The 26,847-nt window shown below is 44.2% G+C and overlaps 1 protein-coding gene across 5 annotated transcripts in view; it reads left to right on the top strand.

The window, feature by feature from the left end:
- Positions 1-26,847, top strand: part of LOC135510736 (VPS10 domain-containing receptor SorCS2-like) — a 326,373-nt gene that overhangs the window by 268,796 nt on the left and 30,730 nt on the right. For all 5 annotated transcript variants that reach the window (XM_064931905.1, XM_064931904.1, XM_064931902.1 and 2 more), the window contains exons 9-13: positions 410-589; positions 2,052-2,198; positions 8,646-8,748; positions 24,377-24,453; positions 25,331-25,422. In XM_064931905.1, coding sequence (XP_064787977.1) covers positions 410-589; positions 2,052-2,198; positions 8,646-8,748; positions 24,377-24,453; positions 25,331-25,422 — 599 coding nt within the window. The remainder of the gene's footprint in view (positions 1-409; positions 590-2,051; positions 2,199-8,645; positions 8,749-24,376; positions 24,454-25,330; positions 25,423-26,847) is intronic.

The following is a 26,847-nucleotide window of genomic DNA, read 5'->3' as shown; positions in this document are numbered from 1 at the left end:
GCCCCTCGCAAGTCATGAGTGGAAAACCTGGGTTTTTGTGAACAGCCCGAAAGTGTTCTATTACTCCTGTTTGTTCTCCTGCCACCGTTGATACAATATGCAGAGAATGAGAAGAATCACAACTTTCTTGTTGTTTTCTCTCTCTCTCTCTCTCTCTCTCTCTCTCTCTGTCTGTCTGTCTGTCTGTCTGTCTGTCTGTCTGTCTGTCTGTCTGTCTGTCTGTCTGTCTGTCTGTCTGTCTGTCTGTCTGTCTCTGTCTCTGTCTCTGTCTCTCGCTCTCTCCTCCCCTGTAGTCTATGAAAAGACTGACGCCATATCGAAGCTGTTGACGTGACTCCTATTCTCCTTCCCTCTCACCCCCTCGTCATACCACCTCCTCTCCCCTCCCCCCATCAACCCCTCTCCCCAGGACGTCCACATAGTGAGTACGGACGAGAGCCAGGTGTTCCTGGCCCTGCAGGAGTGGTACCAGACAGACACCTACAACCTGTACCAGTCGGACCCGCAGGGCGTCTACTACTCCGTCGTGCTGGAGAACGTCCGCAGCGCCAAGCAGCCGGAGGAGAGCGCCCTTATAGACATACTGGAGGTGAGTCATGCGGCGCTCCTCTGTGGCTCTGTTGGCAAGAGTGATTGCAATGCCAAAAATTAGCAATGCCAAGGTCGTGGGTTCGATTCCCGCTACAAGGTCACATGATCTACTAAAATTGATGTGAAAGAAGTGTCTAGATGTGGTAGATGTGTGGTATGTTTCCCTCAAAAACCTTAACCTTGTGTGCTTTGGTGTGAGTCGTCACACACCTGCTTTAAGGCGTTGTAATTTTATTCACTCATCTTTCTGCAAAACAAATGTGTATGGCTCATTTCCGTAGCGTTGTTCCCACTCACTCAACTTCCATCATTGCTAGTCATTGCCAAGGTAACAGTGGGTAGGTGGTCTCACCTCAATGTCAGCGGAGAGCGGTGTCTGGAATGCCTGTGGCCTTGAGTGGGTCTTAAAATGGCACTGGATCCTGCATGCCTTCTAGAAAGACAGCTGGCGTTGAAACACACAACATGAATGTATTAGAATGCCGTGCATTCAATAAGGAGGGTTCCACTATTTTTCCTGCCTCCCCCAATTAGGTTTTGAAGCAGTTTTCCGTTGTGTGATTGTTAGCAGTATACACACTCCTTTTGATGTAAAAAAAAAAAAATCCCACATGGTTGCGATGTCGTTTTCACTTTCCATATTTTATTAGTTGTTTTTGGTTAAGCCATCTGTCATTGGGTTTGTTTTGACATGGTCTCCCGGCGGAGGGAAGTCAAACAGAGCGAGGGAAGAGTAAAGGAAGAGAGGAGGAAGTGTTAGAGGAGGAGAGGCAGTGGCCCGTGGAGTTGAGGGCCAGCACTGCAGAACTCATTTCCTCTCCTCCTTTCCTCTCCTCTCGCACCTCTAGCCCCGGGCCACAATGTCATCACAGAGAGAGAGAGATGGAGAAGGAGAGAGAGCTGCATAAGCTACCCCTCTTCATTTATGAGAGAGAGAGAGACAGAGAGAGAGAGGGAGACAGAGAGAGAGAGGGAGACAGAGAGAGAGAGGGAGACAGAGAGAGAGGGACAGAGAGAGAGGAGAGAGAGAGAGAGAGACAGAGAGAGAGAGAGAGGGACAGAGAGAGAGAGGCAGAGAGAGAGAGAGACAGAGAGAGAGAGAGAGAGAGAGAGAGAGAGAGAGAGAGATACACCCAGACAGATAAGAGTATTGCAGAGAGAGAGCAAGAGAAAGTTCGAAAGAGACATGGTGTTTAATTCCCTCTTCCCCTTTCCTAGACTCTCTTGACCGGCCGGCCGACTGACCCAGAATCAGCATCAGTTACATTATAGATAGGTGTGTCTGGAGATACCTGCTCTTTTGGAGTGTCTCTGTCTCCAACAGTCTGATCTCTGAACAGTCTTCTGTAACAAGCCTGTGCTTTTAATAAATAGCTAGGACCCATACAAACAGATCCCACATCAGTATTAAACTTTCCCATAATATCATAACTGAGACGTTTGTTGTAATTTGTTTCCAGGTCCGCGGAGTCAAAGGCGTCTTCTTGGCCAATCAGAAGGTGGATGGCAAAGTGACGACTCTCATCACCTATAACAAAGGCCGAGACTGGGAACCCCTTGCCCCGCCTACCACTGACATGAACGGCAAACCAGTCACCTGCCAATCAGTAAGGAACCCATGCAATACATACATACATTATACCAGACTTGCAATACATACATACATTATACCAGACCTGCACTACCTACATACATTATACCAGACCTGCACTACCTACATACATTATACCAGACCTGCACTACCATTATACCAGACATACATTATACCAGACCTGCACTACCTACATACATTATACCAGACCTGCACTACCTACATACATTATACCAGACCTGCACTACCTACATACATTATACCAGACCTGCACTACCTACATACATTATACCAGACCTGCACTACACATACATTATACCAGACCTACCTACATACATTATACCAGACCTGCACTACCTACATACATTATACCAGACCTACATACATTATACCAGACCTGCACTACCTACATACATTATACCAGACCTGCACTATCTACATACATTATACCAGACCTGCACTACCTACATGCATTATACCAGACCTGCACTACCTACATACATTATACCAGACCTGCACTACCTACATACATTATACCAGACTTGCAATACATACATACATTATACCAGACCTGCACTACCTACATACATTATACCAGACCTGCACTACCTACATACATTATACCAGACCTGCACTACCTACATACATTATACCAGACCTGCACTACCTACATACATTATACCAGACTTGCAATACATACATACATTATACCAGACCTGCACACCTACATACATTATACCAGACCTGCACTACCTACATACATTATACCAGACCTGCATACATTATACCAGACCTGCACTACCTACATACATTATACCAGACCTGCACTACCTACATACATTATACCAGACTTGCAATACATACATACATTATACCAGACCTGCACTACCTACATACATTATACCAGACCTGCACTATCTACATACATTATACCAGACCTGCACTACCTACATACATTATACCCTGCACTACCTACATACATTATACCAGACTTGCACTACCTACATACATTATACCAGACCTGCACTACCTACATACATTATACCAGACCTGCACTACCTACATACATTATACCAGACCTGCACTACCTACATACATTATACCAGACCTGCACTACCTACATACATTATACCAGACCTGCACTACCTACATACATTATACCAGACCTGCAGACTGCACTACCTACATACATTATACCAGACCTGCACTACCTACATACATTATACCAGACCTGCACTACCTACATACATTATACCAGACCTGCACCTACATACATTATACCAGACCTGCACTACCTACATACATTATACCAGACCTGCACTACCTACATACATTATACCAGACCTGCACTACATACATTATACCAGACCTGCACTACATACATACATTATACCAGACCTGCACTATCTACATACATTATACCAGACCTGCACTACCTACATACATTATACCAGACCTGCACTACCTACATACATTATACCAGACCTGCACTACCTACATACATTATACCAGACCTGCACTACCTACATACATTATACCAGACCTGCACTACCTACATACATTATACCACTACCTACATACATTATACAGACCTACATACATTATACCAGACCTGCAATACATACATACATTATACCAGACCTGCACTACCTACATACATTATACCAGACCTGCACTACCTACATACATTATACCAGAGCAATACATACATACCTGCACTACCTACATACATTATACCAGACCTGCACTACCTACATACATTATACCAGACCTGCACTACCTACATACATTATACCAGACTACCTACATACATACATTATACCAGACCTGCACTACCTACATACATTATACCAGACCTGCACTACCTACATACATTATACCAGACCTGCATTATACCTACATACATTATACCAGACCTGCACTACCTACATACATTATACCAGACCTGCACTACCTACATACATTATACCAGACCTGCACTACCTACATACATTATACCAGACCTGCACTACCTACATACATTATACCAGACCTGCACTACCTACATACATTATACCAGACCTGCACTACCTACATACATTATACCAGACCTGCACTACCTACATACATTATACCAGACCTGCACTACCTACATACATTATACCAGACCTGCACTACCTACATACATCAGACCTGCACTACCTACATACATTATACCAGACCTGCACTACCTACATACAATACCAGACCTGCACACCTACATACATTATACCAGACCTGCACTACCTACATACATTATACCAGACTTGCAATACATACATACATTATACCAGACCTGCACTACCTACATACATTATACCAGACTTGCAATACATACATACATTATACCAGACCTGCACTATCATACATCTGCAGACCTGCACTATCTACATACATTATACCAGACCTTCATTATATACAATACCAGACCTGCACTACCTACATACATTATACCAGACTTGCAATACATACATACATTATACCAGACCTGCACTACCTACATACATTATACCAGACCTGCACTATCTACATACATTATACCAGACCTGCACTACCTACATACATTATACCAGACCTGCACTACCTACATACATTATACCAGACCTGCACTACCTACATACATTATACCAGACCTGCACTACCTGCATACATTTTATTCAGAGTGATATACAGGAGCAATTAGGATTAAGTGCCTTGCTCAAAATCAGCAGATTTTTTACCATGTCGGCTCGGAGATTCAAAACAGCGACCTTTCGGTTACTCGTCCAGCGCTCTTAACCGCTAGACTTCCTGCCATCCGCACATACAGCAACCTTCACCAATTCAGTCCATAGGCGAACATATAAGGGATTACTTCTAGGATGGAAGGAATGAAGGATGCAGTTTTGAAGCATTGGAACAGGCCATGGTCTTTTCAGGGCTCATACGAAGTCACACGAAGTCGTACGAAGTACGCCTATAGCCATGTAACACAGACCGAGAGAGAGCCCACTTTTCAAATTGAACCTCAATCTGACAGAGTTCCACACAGACAGAGATATCATCTTCATGCGTTGGGAACAGGGAGTCATAAAGACAGGCACAAAGCCAGGGAATGAGACACTGACAGACTGACACACACACAGAGGTGTCTGTTTCCCCATATCTCACCATAACGACCGCCTATAGCACAAATCAGCCATTTTAGAACACCCATGTCTCAGGGCGACTACGACCCCCATAACACCGTCCTTGTTTCTCCACGCCCCGCCCCGGCCGTTGCGGTGAAACCAGGTTACAGGTCCGACAGACAGCTTTATATCCCCTAACAACAACACTGTCACCCCACGGTGTCGCCAAGATGTCACAAGTGGTGTAACACGAACAATGCTACGGCTATACCTTCATGACCTGTCACAAAGCACACTAGAAGAGTAATGGCCATTGAATAGAAGGATGGCGGTTTGTAAATGACCATTAAAAGAATCCATGTACCTTAGATTAATGTGGGTAATCTTTGTTTAATCTACTGCCTAATAGCGCAGCAAAGTCCTTTTAAATTGCTTCTTTTTTTCCCGTAAGTGATTTACTGTTTAGCGTTGCAAGGGCCAGATACGAGCGATTTGACTCAGTGCAGGTGCAACGTGATACCATCTGTACTGGGTCTAGGTTAGCCAGGGCAGCTAATGCTGTACTGACATGGGAAGAGTGAAGGCTTAATGAGAGAGAGAGAGAGAGAGAGAGAGAGAGAGAGAGAGAGAGAGAGAGAGAGAGAGAGAGAGAGAGAGAGAGAGAGAGAGAGAGAGAGAGAGAGAGAGAGAGAGAGAGAGAGAGAGAGAGAGAGAGAGAGAGAGAGAGAGAGAGAGAGAGAGAGAGAGAGAGAGAGAGAGAGAGACCCACCCACCCAGACCCACCTTTAAAATGGGCAGTCTTTGTTAGTTTAACTTTAAAAACTGCCCTTAACGCCATTGTCGTTATACTGCCATGAGAGTTTTAAAGTTCCTTGACGGCTCGTGAAGGAGGCATGAAAGGTGGCTTTGAAAGATGGTTCTTGTTGACGGGCCTGCACGGTGCTTTAGGGAGGCACTTAACCCCGTGTGTACAGCCGGAGTCATAGCAACAGGGTTAACGAGGAGAGACAGCATCACGCTAACATACAGGGCCATCTAATGTAGAGTCATGAATAAATAACAACACTGAGAGGAGAGGAAGACGGGAAGAAGAGGGGAAAGTGGAGAGAAAAGCTTAAGATTGACACACAAAGAGCGGTGTGAGTCTCTCAGTAAAAACACTAAATACACACACTTTGTCCCCTCAGTCACTCTCCACTCAGATGGATGTCAACACACACACTCGCATGTCACGAACACACGCACACAATTGACGTACACCCCCACCCGCACACACCACGTAACACAGTCCTTGACCAATATACAGTACCAGTCAAAAGTTTGGACACACCTACTCATTCAAGGGTTTTTCTTTATTTTGACTATTTTCTACATTGTAGAATAATAGTGAAGACATCAGAACTATTAAATAACACACATGGAATCATGTAGTAACCCCAAAATATATTTTAGATATTAGATTCCTCAAAGTAGCCACCCTTTGCCTTGATGACAGCGTTGCACACGCTTGGCATTCTCTCAACCAGGTTCATGAGGTAGTCACCTGGAATGCATTTAAATTAACAGGTGTGCCTTGTTAAAATTTAATTTGTGGAATTTCTTTCCTTTTTAATGCATTTGAATTTCTTTCCTTTTTAATGCATTGAATCAGTTGTGTTGTGACATGGTGGAGGTGCTATACAGAAGATAGCCCTATTTGGTAAAAGACCAAGTCCATATTATGGCAAGAACAGCTCAAATAGGCAAAGAGAAACAACAGTCCATCATTACGTTAAGACACGAAGGTCAGTCAATCTGGTAAATATTAGTAAATTTGAAAGTTTCTTCAAAGGCAGTCGAAAAAACCATCAAGCCCTATGATGAAACTGGCTCTCATGAGGACTGGCACAGGAAAGGAAGACCCAGTTACCTCTGCTGCAGAGGATAAGTTCCTGCACCTCAGAAATTGCAGCCCAAATAAATGCTTCACAGAGTTCAAGTAGCAGACACATCTCAACATCAACTGTTCAAAGGAGACTGCGTGAATCAGGCCCTCATGGTTGAATTGTTGCAAAGAAATCACTACTAAAGGACACCAATAAGAAGAAGAGACTTGCTTGGGCCAAGAAACACGAGCAATGGCCATTCAACCGGTGGAAATATGTCCTTTGGTTGATGAATCCAAATTTGAGATTTTTGGTTCCAACCGCCGTGTCTTTGTGAGATGCAGAGTAGGTGAACAGATGATCTCCGTATATGTGGTTTTCACCATGAAGCATGGAGGAGGATGGTTTGTTGGTGCTTTGCTGGTGACACTGTCTGGGTTTATTTAGAATTCAAGGTATACCAAACCAGCATGCTACCACAGCATTCTGCAGCGATACGCCATCTCATCTGGTTTGGGCTTAGTGGGGCAATCATTTGTTTTTCAACAGCACAATGACCAAAAAACACACCTCCATACTGTGTAAGGGCTATTTGACCAAGGAGAGTGATGGTGCTGCATCAGATGACCTGGCCTCCACAATCACCTGACCTCAAACCAATCGAGATGGTTTGGGAGGAGTTGGACCGCAGAGTGAAGTAAAATCAGCCAACAAGTCCTCAGCATATGTAGGAACTCCTCAAGACTGATGGAAAAGCATTCCTCGTGAAGCTGGTTGAGAGAATGCCAAGATTGTGCAAAGCTGTCATCAAGGCAAAGGGCGGCTACTTTGAAAAATCTCAAATATATTTTGATTTGTTTGACACTTTTTTGGTTTACTTCTGTCTTATTTCATAGTTTTGATGTCTTCACTATTATTCTACAATGTAGAAACTCGTAAAAATAAAGAAAACACCTTCAATGAGTAGTTGTGTCCAAACGTTTGACTATGTCAAAAAAAGTCCCTTAAAGTACTGTAATGGTCCTACTCCCTAAATGTCCCAATACAAATTCAGAATGTCACTCCACCCGTCAGAAACTCTTTGGTTTTGTCTCTCTGGGGGATTTGGTTTGCTTAACAAACATTACAGGAACATTACAGGAACTGCTGCGACTCTGAGGATTAGCCTAATATGCTGCGGTGTTGAGCAAAGTGATATGGGAGGGAGAGCGAGGGAGAGGGAGAGGGAGAGCGAGAGAGGGAGAGGGAGAGGGAGAGCGAGAGAGGGAGAGGGAGAGGGAGAGCGAGAGAGGGAGAGGGAGAGCGAGAGAGGGAGAGGGAGAGAGAGAGGGAGAGATCTGGGATGATATGGCTGGGTTACACACATGGCCACCTAAACAGTAACAAACTCCAACAAACAAACAGGACTTACAGTTCCCAAAACATACTATCCTTTAATTTTCCATAAACTCTCTCTGTCCCGTCTTCTAGCCTGACTGTCACCTCCACCTCCACCTGCGCTGGGCTGACAACCCTTACGTATCAGGGACCGTCCACACCAAAGACTCCGCCCCCGGACTCATCATGGGTGCAGGTGAGTAACCATGACAACCACAGCCCAGTATCATTACTGAAGTGGCCATTAGCTTTACTTATTATTATCTGTATGTGACACTGTAATAGCTTCTGTCTAGGGTCACTAACACTAGGACCCCCTCACAGTTTGCTAGTGATCAGGCTCTGGCTAGGCCTTTTAGCCTAAGTAAGGTTTAGCCTACTTGTTCTAGTTCTAGGGATTACAGCCCCATTATAGGAAGGCAGCTCTGAGCCTGTTGTTTTGCTAGCTCTATGTGCTGTAGTACAATGGAGCCCTCGGGGAGACAGTGGGGTCCCTAAACAAGGCTGGACATAATGCAGGCTTACGTCAGGGAGACAGTGGGGCCCCTAAACAAGGCTGGACATAATGTAGGCTTACGTCAGGCAGACAGTGGGGCCCCTAAACAAGGCTGGACATAATGCATGCTTACGTCAGGCAGACACAGTGAGGGAGAGCTAGTCGTGGTGCTATGTGTGTGTTCCGCGGTTCATCAAGCACACTATCCACCAAAATGTTCCCGGAGTGCTCTATTTTTGACAAACCCACAGTATCTGGATATAAAACATCCCGCTCCTCTAAGACGACCTGGATTTACCCCAGAAAGGCAGTGGGTTAGAGGAATGGAGGATACAAAGTACTTCAACCCCAGAGAAGAGTTCACTCAGTCATTGCTGCTTTTATCTATTGAATATTTGGCATTTCTGTGTGGGCACCCCTGGAGGAAAGCTAAAATAGGGGTCTGTAGGGAAGGGGATAAGTGGGCTGCCTCATCTCCTGAGTGAGTACGAGATGCCTCACCATTCCTTGCATCCCCCCTCCTCTCTTCCCTTATTCCCACTGTTAAGAACGAGAGGAAAATTACCCTCCATCTGAAATGATTATTCGGCGCAGGAGGCTTTGATCCAACAGATCACCCCCTCCTCCCTAATTTTTACTTCTTCACTCCCTTTTTTTATCAAAATGAGACAGTTGGAAGAGCATTTTCGTTCTCGACGCTGTGTGTTCAAAGGGAGAGCATTTATAGCCTGGAGATCCCTTTGCTCTTACAAAAAAGGGTTCCAAAAGAGTTCTTTGGCTATCCCCATAAGAGAACCCTTTTTTGGTTCCAGGTAGAAACAATAAGGTTTCTTCAAAGAGTTCTCCTATGGGGACAGCCAATGAATCCTTTTAGGTTTTAGAAATCACCTTTTTTTTGTAGCGCTGTGACTAGGGCCGTTACGTGACCGTATTACCACCACACCGGAGGTCATGAGTCATGATGGCAGTCAAATTCCATGTGACCGCTTAGTCATGGTAATTGGGCCTACCTGGTACTCCGCACTCTATTGTCCCTCTAATCACTCTGACATCAACACTTCATGAGAGCCCATGAGCTCATGTTGCGCAACATTTCTATAGGCTATGCAATTGTGTGAGAAAACAGAGTGATGGCCTCTATTAAAAAGAGGAGGATCCCATCAGCTTTCTGTAGACTAGGCCTACTATATTTACAGTATTTCTCAACCTTCCTCATATTTAGCACATTGCTTCTCTTTAAAACAAATCAAATTTTATTTGTCACATACACACAGTTAGCAGATGTTAATGCGAGTGTAGCGAAATGCTTGTGCTTCTAGTTCCGACAACGCAGTAATAACCAACAAGTAATCTAACTAACAATTCCAAAACTACTGTCTTATACACACAAGTGTAGGGGGGATAAAGAATATGTACATAAAGATATATGAATGAGTGATGGTACAGAGCGGTATAGGCAAGATACAGTAGATGGTATCGAGTACAGTATATACATTTGAGATGAGTATGTAAACAAAGTGGCATAGTTAAAGTGGCTAGTGATACATGTATTACATAAAGATGCAGTAGATCATATAGAGTACAGTATATACGTATACATATGAGATGAATAATGTAGGGTATGTAAACATTATATTAGGTAGCATTGTTTAAAGTGGCTGGTGATATATTTTACATAATTTCCCATCAATTCCCATTATTAAAGTGGCTGGAGTTGAGTCAGTGTGTTGGCAGCAGCCACTCAATGTTAGTGGTTGCTGTTTAACAGTCTGATGGCCTTGAGATAGAAGCTGTTTTTCAGTCTCTCGGTCCCAGCTTTGATGCACCTGTACTAACAGGAGTATAGCCTACCTGGCTGGCATGAAAATCAACCATGGGAAACGCATCCTCCATTTGCTATTTACGTCCATAGATTACATTTTTTTCCGCTGCTCCTGTTTCGAGACAGGTGTATGATAATGGTCCATTCTTAATCAAAATAAATTTCACAAATATATTTTTTATTATTTTTAAAGACAAGATTAGATCAATAATAGTATGATTGATGGGTGAGAATATTAGACTATCACTTGATACATGATATATTATCACTTGTGAATGATGACCAGCTTATTAAGGCAAACAGCGCATGTTTTTGTTTGCGACTTTTTGAAATCATAGTCGCACATATAGGTTTATATCACAACTAAAGTGGCCAAATAGCTTCTTAAAATAAAGCAGATTTTTTTCCGCTTTACAACAGGTGTAGAGCCTAACTGGCATACATACGCAGCCATTTTCACCATTAAAATGCACCTTTATAATAAAAGCATGGTGAATGGTGTTTTCCTGCTAATGGAAGATTTGCGCTTACAGCCTACTGCCATGGTAGTTTATCTACATTTTAAGCTGTCGCATCCCACAACTGTCCCGGACTTTGTTTGGGATATTTATTTCTTGCACAGAATATAATAAGTCAACTGTTGTACTATGGGGGATAGTAGATTGACATAGACTAGTGCTTTTGCTGTTTATTAGACCTACTCATCTTGTTGGCTGATGAGAAGTAAATGTGGACAGTTCTTCCAATATCTTCAATATGCGCCTCGGAATTGGATAAGGACTCACGCAGTTGCATCCCCAATGTGTCTGTCTTCACTTGTAGCCTGTGACTGAGAGCCATGTGGGTGAGAGGTGCCTCAGCAAGCAGCGGGGAGAAGGGAATTATATGTATTATATTCAGCCCAAGGGCACATCGGCTACTGGCCGCAAAAGGCATGGATTTTTTTAGGGGGTTTATGTCCACACAAAGGGGATGCAGCCGGGATATTCAAGGCATTATCAAGTGAGTCAGCCATAAAGATCTCTTATTTATTTTTTTGTAGGTGTTTTCTTAAAACTGCCTTGTTGGTGTCACGGATCTCTCTGAAACTTTCATTGCGCACACCTGGCCCCTATTCCCACTGATTGTATTTGTATATAGGTGCCCTTTGGTTTCCATTGGGCGGTCGATTATTGTTACAATATCCGTTGGTGCGTGTGAGTACCTGTGCTGTGTGTTTAGGCTTTCGTGTCCTTGTGGATTGCGCAGATGATTACGGGTCTCGTCCCGCGTGATAATCATTGTGCCCATGTGTTATTTATTCAAGGTACTCCTCACTCTTTTGTTTTGGGTTTCTACCCTGTGTTTTGTTACGTGTTTGTTTGGTCTTTGTCCCCGTGCCTTTACACGGCACGCCGTAATTTGGGCTTAATAAAAACCCATATTACGCATTCCTGCGCCTGTCTCCCGAATCATTCATACCTACATGACAGTTGGTTAAGGGCTTATAAGTAAGCATTTCACTGTAAGGTCTACCTACACCTGTTGTATTCGGCGCATGTGACGAACACAATTTGATTTGACTTGTCAACTTGCGAATGAGAGACGAAGCAGAGCTCATGCCTTTCATGCAACTTTTTTCAAATCATCATTAGAGTTGCATCATGCAGCCTTAGAATTGATAAAAAATCAAAACAGATAGCCCAGCATTTCTATCATAAATAAATTTACATAAATAACTCTAAATGAAGCATATAGGAGTACCTATTTCTTTGTTAACCGCTCAACACAGAATAGCCGCATGTTCACACTCCCTCAGATCGTTTGGAGGAAATATAATTTCCATTCTATTCAGTTATGTTCAATTGTATTCTTCAAACTTTAAAATAATATAAAATAATGGCATGGAATTCTAAGCAAATCTTGTCTGGTAAATGAACTAGTGTAGCCAACAGCCATTTGGCACAGCCAGGTCAGGGCCTAACATAAGGACAGCTCAGAATAAGTCATTCTGTTCTTCTGAAATAGACTACATTTTCTTCATATCATGTTTCTTTAGACCGGTCTAAAATAAATAATGGATTTTTGTGATGGTGTAGGCTATCTTACATGGATTTATTAGACTTTTTAACATGTAGATGTTCCAACGGTCTACATCAGTGGCTTGTAAGGCTATGCGTGGAAAGCCAGCTAAATGTGTTTATGTTAATCACGGTCAATAACCGGGTGACCAGCAGTTATTTGCTTGACAATCACCCAGCTGGCAAAATTTCACCACCACCACAGCTCTAGCTGTGACATCCACAGCTGCTGCCTGCTCATTCAATTAACTATTTCTCTCTCTCTCTCTCTCTCTCTCTCTCTCTCTCTCTCTCTCTCTCTCTCTCTCTCCCCCCCCTTTCTCTCTCTCTCTCTCTCCCTCTTTCTCTCTCTCTCTCTCTCTCTCTCTCTCTCTCTCTCTCTCTCCCCCTCTCTCTCTCTCTCTCTCCCCCTCTCTCTCTCTCTCTCTCTCTCTCCCCCTCTTTCTCTCTCTCTCTCTCGCTCTCTCTCTCTCTCTCATCACACATGTATTACAAGCCCACACACACACACACTTCATCTCTTTCACCTCCCCGTCTCTCTATCCTCTTCATCCTGCCCTATCTTCCCTAAAAGCTCCATACTTGAACGAGTGGCCTATCTGCTCAATCAGCTGCTAAGAGGAACTAGGTTATGTTGTAGAGGGTAGCATCCTATATATGTTCCTGACAAAAAAATCCAAGTTTATCTTACTCTAAATCTATATATTTTTTAAAGAAAATGCTGAAACATACAGGAGCTCATCTGATCATGACCTCTAGCCTCTCTCTCTCTCTCTCTCTCTCTCTCTCTCTCTCTCCTTCCCTCCCTTGATCTCTGTCTCTCTCTCTCTGTCTCTCTCTTGCTCTCTCTCTCAATTCAATATAATTCAAGGGGCATGGGAAACATGTGTTAACATTGCCAAAGCAAGTGAGGTAGATAATATACAAAAGTTAAATAAACAATAACAATTAACAGTAAACATTACATATACAGAAGTTTCTCTCTCGATCTCTCTCTCTCTCTCTCTGTGTCTCTCTGTCTCACTGTCTCTCTGCATCTCTCTCTCTGTCTCTCTCTCTCTCTCTGTCTGTATCTCTCTCTGTCTGTCTCCCTGTGCTCTCTGTCTCTCTCTGTCTGTCTCTCTTGCTCTCTCAATTCAATTTTCAATTCAAGGGGCTTTATTGGCATGGGAAACATGTGTTAACATTGCCAAAGCAAGTAAGGTATATAATATATAAAGTGAAATAAACAATAAAAATTAACAGTAGACATCACACATACAGAAGTTTCAAAACAATAAAGACATTTCAAATGTCATATTATATATATATATACAGTGTTTTTACAATGTGCAAATGGTAAAGGACACAAGATAAAATAAATAAGCATAGATATGTGTTGTATTTACAATGGTGTTTGTTCTTCACTGGTTGCCCTTTTCTCGTGGCAACAGGTCACAAATCTTGCTGCTCTGATGGCACACTGTGGAATTTCACCCAGTAGATATGGGAGTTTTTCAAAATTGGATTTGTTTTCAATTCTTTGTGGATCTGTGTAATCTGAGGGAAATATGTCTCTCTAATATGGTCATACATTGGGCAGGAGGTTAGGAAGTGCAGCTCAGTTTCCACCTCATTTTGTGGGCAGTGAGCACATAGCCTGTCTTCTCTTGAGAGCCATGTCTGCCTACGGCGGCCTTTCTCAATAGCAAGGCTATGCTCGCTGAGTCTGTACATAGTCAAAGCTTTCCTTAATTTTGGGTCAGTCACAGTGGTCAGGTATTCTGCCGCTGTGTACTCTCTGTGTAAGGCCAAATAGCATTCTAGTTTGCTCTGTTTTTTGTTAATTCTTTCCAATGTGTCAAGTAATTATCTTTTTGTTTTCTCATGATTTGGTTGGGTCTAATTGTGCTGCTGTCATGGGGCTCTGTAGGGTGTGTTTGTGAACAGAGCCCCAGGACCAGCTTGCTTAGGGGACTCTTCTCCAGGTTCATCTCTCTGTAGGTGATGGCTTTGTTGTGGAAGGTTTGGGAATCGCTTCCTTTTAGGTGGTTATATAATTTAACTGCTCTTTTCTGGATTTTGATAATTAGTGGGTATCGGCCTAATTCTGCTCTGCATGCATTATTTGGTGTTCTACGTTGTACACTGAGGATATTTTTGCAGAATTCTGCGTGCAGAGTCTCAATTTGGTGTTTGTCCCATTTTGTGAAGTCTTGGTTGGTGAGCGGACCCCAGACCTCACAACCATAAAGGGCAATGGGCTCTATGACTGATTCAGGTATTTTTAGCCAAATCCTAATTGGTATGTTGAAATTTATGTTCCTTTTGATGGCATAGAGTGCCCTTCTTGCCTTGTCTCTCAGATCGTTCACAGCTTTGTGGAGGTTACCTGTGGCGCTGATGTTTAGGCCAAGGTATGTATAGTTTTTTGTGTGCTCTAGGGCAACAGTGTCTAGATGGAATTTGTATTTGTGGTCCTGGTGACTGGACCTTTTTTGGAACACCATAATTTTGGTCTTACTGAGATTTACTGTCAGGGCCCAGGTCTGACAGAATCTGTGCATAAGATCTAGGTGCTGCTGTAGGCCCTCCTTGGTTGGTGACAGAAGCACCAGATCATCAGCAAACAGCAGACATTTGACTTCAGATTCTAGTAGGGTGAGGCCGGGTGCTGCAGACTTTTCTAGTGCCCGCGCCAGTTCGTTGATATATATGTTGAAGAGGGTGGGGCTTAAGCTGCATCCCTGTCTAACCCCACGACCCTGTGTGAAGAAATGTGTGTGTTTTTTGCCAATTTTAACCGCACACTTGTTGTTTGTGTACATGGATTTTATGATGTCGTATGTTTTACCCCCAACACCACTTTCCATCAGTTTGTATAGCAGACCCTCATGCCAAATTGAGTCGAAGGCTTTTTTGAAATCAACAAAGCATGAGAAGACTTTGCCTTTGTTTTGGTTTGTTTGGTTGTCAATTAGGGTGTGCAGGGTGAATACATGGTCTGTTGTACGGTAATTTGGTAAAAAGCCAATTTGACATTTGCTCAGTACATTGTTTTCATTGAGGAAGTGTACGAGTCTGCTGTTAATGATAATGCAGAGGATTTTCCCAAGGTTACTGTTGACGCATATTCCACGGTAGTTATTGGGGTCAAATTTGTCTCCATTTTTGTGGATTGGGGTGATCAGTCCTTGGTTCCAAATATTGGGGAAGATGCCAGAGCTAAGGATGATGTTAAAGAGTTTTAGTATAGCCAATTGGAATTTGTTGTCTGTATATTTGATCATTTCATTGAGGATACCATCAACACCACAGGCCTTTTTGGGTTGGAGGGTTTTTATTTTGTCCTGTAACTCATTCAATGTAATTGGAGAATCCAGTGGGTTCTGGTAGTCTTTAATAGTTGATTCTAAGATCTGTATTTGATCATGTATATGTTTTTGCTCTTTATTCTTTGTTATAGAGCCAAAAAGATTGGAGAAGTGGTTTACCCATACATCTCCATTTTGGATAGATAATTCTTCGTGTTGTTGTTTGTTTAGTGTTTTCCAATTTTCCCAGAAGTGGTTAGAGTCAAATGTTCCTTCTTTTTCCGTACTGTGTCATGTCTTGTTATGTCTGTTCCTGTCCTTTCTCTTCACTCTCTCTCTCTGCTGGTCTTTTTAGGTTACCTTCTCTGTCTCTCATTCTTCAGCTGTTCTACATCTCCTCTAACTAGCTCATTCACTCTTTCACACCTGTTCTCTCTTCCCCCTCTGATTAGGTCTCTATTTCTTTCTCTGTTCCTGCTACTTTCAGTGTCTGATTCTTGTTTGTGTTTTTTGATGCCAGAAGCAAGCTGTCGTCTCGTTTGCTTCCACCTTGTCCTGTCCTGTCGGAGTCTGCCTGGCAGGTGCATCCTGCACTATACTAACGTTCTTTTTGTTCCGCTGACAACGTTGGAAGAGGATTTATGCCATTCCTGTTTTTTCATTAAAGAACTCTGTTTTCTGTTAAAACCGCTTTTGGGTCTTCACTCAAGTTCATAACAGAAGAATCAGACCGTCTTAAGGGGAAGGTTCTGAGTGGAGAGCCATACTCTCTGACCGCAACAATATCTAGGACTCTTGGTCCTACGCTTATTGCCCTCACAGTCTGCGCCCTATTACGGCAAAGTGCCGACCTGACCCCCTTCCACTACGCTGGACAAAGCCTGAGCGGAGGGGGACGCAGGACTCGGCGAGCTGAGATGAGAACAGCGGAGGCTGGTACCCGAGGCTACACTGAAAAGGGGATAGACCGGTAGCAGACGAGGGAAGCGAGTTGTGGGCGTACTCTGCCCAGGGGAGCTGTTCTGACCAAGACGCAGGGTTACGAAAAGAAAGACTGCGTAAATGCGACCAACAGTCTGATTGGCCCATTCGGCGGCCGTTAGACTGGGGATGAAAGCCGGACGAGAGACTGACGGAAGCCCCAATCAAACGGCAAAACTCCCTCCAAAATTGAGACGTGAACTGCGGGCCTCTGTCGGAAACGACGTCAGACGGAAGGCCATGATTTTGAAAACATTCTCGATAATGATCTGAGCCGTCTCCTTAGCAGAAGGGAGCTTATCGAGAGGAATGAAATGAGCCGCCTTAGAGAATCTATCGACAACCGTAAGAATAACTGTCTTCCCCGCTGATGAAGGCAGTCCGGTGATAAAATCTAAAGCGATGTGAGACCACGGTGAGAGGGAATGGGAAGCGGTCTGAGACGGCCGGCAGGAGGAGAGTTCCCAGATTTAGTCTGCGCGCAGACCGAACAAGCGGCGACAAATCGACGCGCGTCACGTTCCCGAGTGGGCCACCAGAAACGCTGGTGAATGGAAGCGAGCCCCCCGAACGCCGGGGTGGCCGGCTAACTTGGCAGAGTGGGCCCACTGAAGAACGGCCGGACGAGTAGGAACGGAACGAACAGAAGGTTCCTAGGACAAGCTCGCGGCGACGGAGTGTGAGCGAGTGACTTTACCTGCCTCTCAATTCCCCAGACAGTCAACCCGACAACACGCCCGTCAGAGAATCCCCTCGGGGTCGGTGGAGACCTCAGAAGAACTGAAGAGACGAGATAAAGCATCAGGCTTGGTGTTTTTGAGCCCAGACGATAAGAAATAACAAACTCGAAACCAGCGAAAAACAGAGCCCAACGAGCCTGTCCCGCATTAAGTCGTTTGGCTGAACGGATGTACTCAAGGTTCCTATGGTCAGTCCAAACGACAAAAGGAACGGTCGCCCCCTCCAACCACTGTCGCCATTCGCCTAGGGCTAAGCGGATGGCGACAGTTCGCGATTACCAACATCATAGTTACGTTCTGACGGCGATAAGCGATGAGAGAAAACGCGCAAGGATGGACCTTGCCGTCAGAGAGAGGCGCTGAGAAAGAATGGCTCCCACGCCCACCTCTGACGCGTCAACCTCAACAACAAACTGGCTAGAGATGTCAGGTGTAACAAGAATAGGAGCGGATGTAAAACGATTCTTAAGAAGATCAAAAGCTCCCTGGGCGGAAACGGACCACTTAAAGCACGTCTTAACAGAAGTAAGGGCTGTGAGGGGAGCTGCCACCTGACCGAAATTACGGATGAAACGACGATAGAAATTAGCGAAGCCCAGAAAGCGCTGCAGCTCGACGCGTGACTTAGGAACGGGCCAATCAATGACAGCCTGGACCTTAGCGGGATCCATCTTAATGCCCTCAGCGGAAATAACGGAACCGAGAAAAGGGACAGAGGCGGCATGAAAAATGCACTTCTCAGCCTTCCCCTTAAGACAGCTTCTCGCAAGTTGGCCCCGCGGTTCATTGGTCCGTTCCGTATTTCCCAGGTCATTAATCCTGTCGCAGTGCGACTTCTTCTCCCGCGCTATCTTCGTCGCGTTCACCCGGTCTTCCATGTCTCCTGTGTTAAGCCCGTTCTTCGCGCCCCCGCTCGTCCCTCCCCCCATCCTTGTCGAGGCGCACCCATCTACAGGGTTCGTAAGATTTTGGACATGCGCCCTCGGGGCCGTGGTCATCAGTACCTAGTGGATTGGGAGGGGTACGGTCCTGAGGAGAGGAGTTGGGTTCCCTCTCGGGACGTGCTGGACCGTTCGCTGATCGATGATTTCCTCCGTTTCAGGTTTCCTCCTCGAGTGCGCCAGGAGCGCTCGGTGAGTGGGGGGGGTACTGTCATGTCTTGTTATGTCTGTTCCTGTCCTTTCTCTTCACTCTCTCTCTCTGCTGGTCTTTTTAGGTTACCTTCTCTGTCTCTCATTCTTCAGCTGTTCTACATCTCCTCTAACTAGCTCATTCACTCTTTCACACCTGTTCTCTCTTCCCCCTCTGATTAGGTCTCTATTTCTTTCTCTGTTCCTGCTACTTTCAGTGTCTGATTCTTGTTTGTGTTTTTTGATGCCAGAAGCAAGCTGTCGTCTCGTTTGCTTCCACCTTGTCCTGTCCTGTCGGAGTCTGCCTGGCAGGTGCATCCTGCACTATACTAACGTTCTTTTTGTTCCGCTGACAACGTTGGAAGAGGATTTATGCCATTCCTGTTTTTTTCATTAAAGAACTCTGTTTTCTGTTAAAACCGCTTTTGGGTCTTCACTCAAGTTCATAACATACTGTATTTCTGTATTGTTTTAGTGATTCACCATAGTGAAGGCGTAGACTCAGGTTTTCCGGGTCTCTATGTTTTTGGTTGGACAGGTTTCTCAATTTCTTTCTTAGATTTTTGCATTCTTCATCAAACCATTTGTCATTGTTGTTAATTTTCTTCGGTTTTCTATTTGAGATTTTTAGATTTGATAGGGAAGCTGAGAGGTCAAATATACTGTTAAGATTTTCTACTGACAAGTTTACACCTTCACTATTACAGTGGAACATTTTACCCAGGAAATTGTCTAAAAGGGATTGAATTTGTTATTGCCTAATTGTTTTTTGGTAGGTTTCCAAACTGCATTCCTTCCATCTATAGCATTTGTCAATGTTACTCAGTTCCTTTGGCTTTGATGCCTCATGATTGAGTATTGCTCTGTTTAGGTAGACTGTGATTTTGCTGTGGTCTGATAGGGGTGTCAGTGGGCTGACTGTGAACGCTCTGAGAGACTCTGGGTTGAGGTCAGTGTTAAAGTAGTCTACAGTACTACTGCCAAGAGATGAGCTATAGGTGTACCTACCATAGGAGTCCCCTCGAAGCCTACCATTGACTATGTACATACCCAGCGTGCGACAGAGCTGCAGGAGTTGTGACCCGTTTTTGTTGGTTATGTTGTCATAGTTGTGCCTAGGGGGCATACGGGGGAGGGAATCTCTCTCTCTCTCTGTCTCTCTGTCTCTCTGCATCTCTCTCTGTCTCTCTCTCTCTCCCTTGCTCTCTGTCTCTCTCTGTGTCTCTCTCTTGCTCTCTCTCTCTCTGTCTCTCTGTCTCTCTCTCTCTGTCTCTCTTGCTCTCTGTCTGTCTCTCTCTCTGTCTCTCTCTCTCTCTCTCTCTGTCTCTCTCTGTCTCTCTTGCTCTCTCTCTGTCTCTCTCTCTCTCTCTCTCTCTGCCTCTCTCTCTCTGCCTCTCTATCTGTCTCTCTTGTTCTCTGTCTGTCTCTCTCTGTGTCTTTCTCTCTCTCTTGCTCTCTCTCGCTCTCTCTGTCTCTCTGTCTCTGTCTCTCTTGCTCTCTCTCTGTGTCTCTCTCTCTCTCCGTCTCTCTCTCTCTGTCTCTCTCTCTCTCTGTCTGTATCTCTCTCTGTCTATCTCTCTCTGTGTCTCTCTCTCTTGCTCTCTCTCTCTGTCTCTCTGTCTCTGTCTCTCTTGCTCTCTCTCTCTCTCTCTCTCTCTCTGTGTGTGTCTCTCTCTCTTGCTCTCTGTCTGTCTCTCTCTGTATCTCTCTCTCTCTCTGTCTCTCTCTGTCTCTCTCTCTCAATTCAATTCAAGGGCCTCTATTGGCATGGGAAATGTGTTACAGTTTTTCTCAGTCGCTTTGGTGCATTTTTCACATCATCCCTAACATGTGCAAAATAATAAGTGCGTTTTCTCAGAACAATTTGTACAAACTGCAATATACAATAGATATGTTTCTAAAACTAGTCAGTCACTAAAAATCCTTAGTACATATCTCAAAAGTAAATATTCATGCCAATGATCATGTCAGTGTCATCAGAATGATAAGTCATTGAGTCATTGTTCACGAACAAGGTCGTCAAAATGTTTAGGCATGTTGTCAATGTAACTGTGTACTTTGACAGTATTACCTGATGTAAACTTAGGCTACAGTTTGGATGACAGTTACTGTATTGAAAATGCACAAGGCTGTACTTCTATGGCATATATCAATTTCAACAGTACTATTTACATATTACTGGATGTGGGTTATTGATTGAAAGAGACTGGACAACCCAAGGGGCACAAAGGAAAAAAAACTAAATTAGAAAGAAACACAGGAAACCACCCCTTAAGGCACAACTTTGCCCGCAGCACTGTTGTGCTGTCTCTACACATCCAGACGTTCCTGTCTGTCGGCCCACATATTCTCATCCACATCACACCGGATATTTTCCCTTCCAATGCAACGTGGAAAGAATCTTCTGGAATGCCTTATCCCTCCTCTGCAGGCGTCTACTGTGATGTCCTCACATGCTGCATCCATTGCAGCCAGCAGGGTCATCTGTGTGTGGCTGACGATCGTACACCTTCCACCTCCATGCTGAAAATAACTCCTCAATTGGGTTAAGGAATGGTGAATAAGGTGGGAGGAATTCTATGAGCATCCTCGGGTGGGTCACAAACCATTGCCTTATGATGTTTGATCGATGGAAACTCACATTATCACAAATGACCATATACTTTGGCAAATCCTCTCTAAACAGACCCCTCTCATCATCAGGGATGAGAGCCCTGTATAGAGTCTCTAAAAAAGTTGAGTAGATGCTGGGTGTTGTATGGCCCTATAAGGGGGATATGGGTTAGGACACCATACTCCGAAATAGCAGCGCACATGGTGATATTTCCTCCCCGTTGGCCTGGCAAATCCACAGTAGCTCTGTGACCGATGATATTCCGACCCCGCCTTCTGCATTTGGTCAGGTTGAAGCCAGCCTCATCCACGTATACAAAGTTGTGAGAGGGTTCACTTGATTCCAACTCCATTATACGCTATATCCCAGAACAGTTGAATTTGTTTTTGGTTAGGAAGAGTGACATAAAATGTACATATATTGCATGTTCCTTCCACAGCAATGGAAATGTGTGCAGTTTATGCTTACTGTACTATGTATCACTATAAAATGTTGCTGTAAAGTAGTTACATAGATATATGTTTACCTGTACATACTGGTACCGTAGCTCCTTAACTCTATCCTCATTCCTTTGGAATGGTACAGCTGTTTCATACTCATCTGGTTTCTATGCAGCACCCTGTCGATGGTTGAGATGCTAACCGTATGGATGTTTTCAAAGACATCATTGTCTTCTATAATGGTCCTTTGTATTTCTCTGAGTCTCATGGCATTGTTTGCTCGGACCATGGTGCAAATAGCCTCCTCCTGTTGAGGCGTGAAAAGGCGTCCTCTGCCACCGGTTGTCTATGTGGGGAAAAATGCAGTGATGCATCGCACACTTTCACATAGACAAAAACTATGCGAACACACATTTTACTGTAAAACATACAGGTGGGTGCATGTAAGGTGCAGTATGTATCTGTATAGAGAATATTTCTGTATGCTGTGAAATACAAGTGACAGTGCACTGTACATTGGTGGACATACCTGTTCTCTCTTCGAAACGTTTGACTATTGAGGACACGTTTGAGCCCCCAATATTCGGCTGCACCCTTCGACCCGCCTCAGCCATTGTAAGGCCATGATTGACAACATGGTCTACAATAGTGGCACTTATGTCATCAGATATGCGCCTATGTCCTCTTCTCCTCTGTTTTGCCTTCCACCACGCATCCTTGCTCCTCTTCTTCCTCCTCTTGGCTGTTGACCCTGTTCGTTTCCTGGTCCATCCATTATTGTAAAATTGCAACTCTGTTGTGGACTGTCTATATATGCTTGCCAATTGATTCTTCATGAGATGCACCTTTGAGCAATTTCGACAACTGGTTGATTGTTGGTTGAACTAACACTTACATTCCTTCATGAGTGAGAGTCAATTTCACCTGCACGATTCATCAATTCACGTTTTTGTACAAAAGATCTAATAGAAATGTGAAAAACTATGCTTGACAGTTTATGACAAATAGTTCAACAATTTTGCATGTAATGGCTTATGCAAGGAACTAATGCCTAGATGTTTTGAGGGGTAAGACTATTCAACAGAGAACCATCTATTATATTTTGATCAACATGACATGAGCAATTGATAATGTGGAAAAAAGCTGACACTTGTACATTATCAATTGCAATTTGTTCAAAGGAATAATAAATTGCTTTAATGATGTGCACAAGTGACTGGATGATTTGGAATTTGTACAAGTGGTATCAAGAATCGCACTTTTGATCAAAGAAATGCACCAAAGTGACTGAGAAAAACTGTAACATTGCCAAAGCAAGTGAGGTAGATAATATACAAAAGTGAAAAAAACAATAAAAATTAACAGTAAACATTACACATACAGAAGTTTCAAAACAATACATTACAAATGTGATATATATATATATATATATATACAGTGTTGAAACAATGTACAAATGGTTAAAGTCCACAAGGGAAAATAAATAAGCATAAATATGGGTTGTATTTACAATGGTGTATGTTCTTCACTGGTTGGCCTTTACTTGTGGCAACAGGTCACAAATCTTGCTGCTGTGATGGCACACTGTGGTATTTCACCCAGTAGATATGGGAGTTTATCAAAATTGGATATGTTTTCGAGTTCTTTGTGGAGCTGTGTAATCTGAGGGAAATATGTCTCTCTAATATTGGGCAGGAGGTTAGGAAGTGCAGCTCAGTTTCCACCTCATTTTGTGGGCAGTGAGCACATAGCCTGTCTTCACTTGAGAGCCATGTCTGCCTACGGCGGCCTTTCTCAAAAGCAAGGCTATGCTCACGGAGTCTGTACATAGTCAAAGCTTTCCTTAGGTTTGGGTCAGTCACAGTGGTCAGGTATTCTGCCACTGTGTACTCTCTGTTTAGGGCCAAATTGAAATCTAGTTCGCTCTGTTTTTTTGTTAATTCTTTCCAATGTGTAATTATCTTTTTGTTTTCTCATGATTTGGTTGGGTCTAATTGTGCTCTCTCTCGCTCTCTCTGTCTCTCTCTCTCTCTCTCTCTCTCTCTCTCGCTCTGTCTCTCTCTCTCTCCATCTCTCTGTATGTCTCTCTGTCTCTCTGTCTCTCTGTCTCTCTCTGTCTCTCTTTCTCTCCCTCGCTGTCTCTGTCTCTCTGTCTCTGTCTCTGTCTCTCCCTCGCTCTCTCTGTCTCTCTGTCTCTCTCTCTCTCTCTCTCTCTCTCTCTCTCTCTCTCTCTCTCTCTCTGTGTCAGGTAACCTGGGTTCCCAGCTGGTGGAGTATAAAGAAGAGATGTACATCACCTCTGACTGTGGGAAGACTTGGAGACAGGTGAGTCTCTCCCCACCTCCCTCCATACTTCCCTCCCCACTTCTCTCCCCATCTCCCTCCATACTTCCCTCCCCACTTCTCTCCCCACCTCCCTCCATACTTCCCTCCCCACCTCCCTCACCACTTCTCTCCATACTTCCCTCCCCACCTCCCTTACCACTTCTCTCCCCACCTCCCTCCATACTTCCCTCCCCACTTCTCTCCCCACCTCCCTCCATACTTCCCTCCCCATCTCCCTCACCACTTCTCTCCCCACCTCCCTCCATACTTCCCTCCCCACCTCCCTCACCACCTCCCTCCCCCACCTCTCTCCTCACCTCTCTACTCACGTCCCTCCATACTTCCCTCCCTCCCCACTCCCCCCCTCCCTCCCTCCCTCCCTCCGTACGTCCCTCCCTCCCCACCTCTCTCCTCACCTCTCTCCTCACGCCCCTCCCTCCCTCCCCACCTCCCTCCCCACCTCACTCCTCACCTCTATCCTCACGCCCCCCCTCCCTCCCCACCTCTTTTACCACCTCCCTCCGTACCTCCCTGACCAACTCCCTCCCCACCTCCCATCCCACCTCTTTCCGTACCTCCCTCCATACCTCCCTCACCATCTCCATCCCCACCTATCTCTCCACCTAAAAAAGGAGACGATTCAAGGAGGAAATTCAATTCAAGGTGGAGATTTACCTTCCAATCTCCTGACAAAACCTATTATACAGTGTTCAGCTTTTTGAATGGGTTTTATGACCACTTCCAATTTTCCTGCTCTTCTTTTATGTGATGTATTAATGTACTGTAATCTAATTCATTTCTAGCGCTTATCGTCCTACTAACTTTTCACTTCCTGGTCTTTTCGACACGTCCTGTGATTGTCCTTCCTGTTTTGTAGGTGTTTGAGGAAGAGCATCACATCCTGTACCTGGACCATGGAGGGGTCATTGTTGCCATCAAAGACACCTCCATCCCCCTCAAAATACTCAAGTAGGCTCATTTTACTATCAAACAACATACTCTGTAACTCCAATACACACAACTCTCAATATATCAATATAGGAGCCACCAATGTGTCCACACAGTCTTTTGACCGTCCATCTATGACCTTCAAAACACCTGACCAGGACCAGGTCTCTCCTGTGGATCATATCTATATCAATAGATTTTATCTCAATGAAGCTGTAACCTTGATAAACGTTGAATGAAAAATAAATGATAGAAAGCACTCAGTAATGAGAATCCTTATCGCTGACCTTTATCAGCAGATGACCTTTGTCTCAACAGCCTCATCGGCATCAGAAAGGTCAACTTTATGCCCACTTCGCCCTCTAAATCCAAATCACTGCCTTGGGATTGGGCTGTAGTAGAAATCTTCAGGCAAGAGCGTAAGAGTGTTTTGAAAGGTGTTTGGGAGACATTGCCACAGTCGGTGTCTGTACTCTGTGTGCCCTTTATTTAAAGAGAGAGAGAGAGAGAGAGAGAGAGAGAGAGAGAGAGAGAGAGAGAGAGAGAGAGAGAGAGAGAGAGAGAGAGAGAGAGAGAGAGAGAGAGAGAGAGAGAGAGAGAGAGAGAGAGAGAGAGAGAGAGAGAGAGAGAGAGAGAGAGAGAGAGAGAGAGAGAGAAGAGAAGAGAGAGAGAGAGAGAGAGAGAGAGAGAGAGAGAGAGAGAGAGAGAGAGAGAGAGAGAGAGAGAGAGAGAAAGCACTCATCTGTGTTAGTCAAGAGCCCTCCAACAGCCCTAAAAGACCCTTCAACCAAAAAGAGGACCCTCTGGGTTCACTGACACGAGTCCAAAATCCATGTCCTCAAAGGAGACGTTTTTCTCCCCCTCTCAGAAGGGCATTTGAATTCGAGAGTTCAAGAAGCAGGCCCTCTGGGTTTCCAACACCGTTACATATGTACTGTAGATCACAGAGATTCACTTTCTGTTTGGGGCCCTTTGGAAAGCAAAAGGCCCCAGCTCAAGGATGCCCTTTGCCAATATTCTGACTTCACTGCACACACTTGCACACACTAACAATGTTAGATAATGCCTGGCTTTGAATAAAATCAATAGCAGCGGGGTTGTTTGGGGTGATGTACTCTCCCACAACTGCCATGTCGCTTTTAATCATATAAAAACACAACATGCTCAGAGATGAGGTGGCAAAATAAATAAAAAATGGGCTTATACATAATAAGGTTGTGTGAATGTACAAGTAAATCTACACTTATTTTCATGCAGTCTTGTTTTGTTTATACAGTGTGTGTGTATGAGGTATGGACTAACTGCAGATTGGTGCTAGGAAAGGCTGTAGTGTACATTATAATTCATCACAAATGCACAGTTGTGTGTTATTAATGCATTAGTCTGCACCAAAGGTTTATAAAAATGTGCACTTAGGATAAGTTATTCTCTCGACACGCTCTTAGT

The sequence above is a fragment of the Oncorhynchus masou genome, chromosome 23 (genome assembly GCF_036934945.1).
Source record: "Oncorhynchus masou masou isolate Uvic2021 chromosome 23, UVic_Omas_1.1, whole genome shotgun sequence".
In the NCBI taxonomy this organism is placed as follows: domain Eukaryota; kingdom Metazoa; phylum Chordata; class Actinopteri; order Salmoniformes; family Salmonidae; genus Oncorhynchus; species Oncorhynchus masou.
The sequence above is the reverse complement of the archived record's forward strand: the minus strand, read 5'-3'. Positions and strand labels throughout refer to the sequence as shown.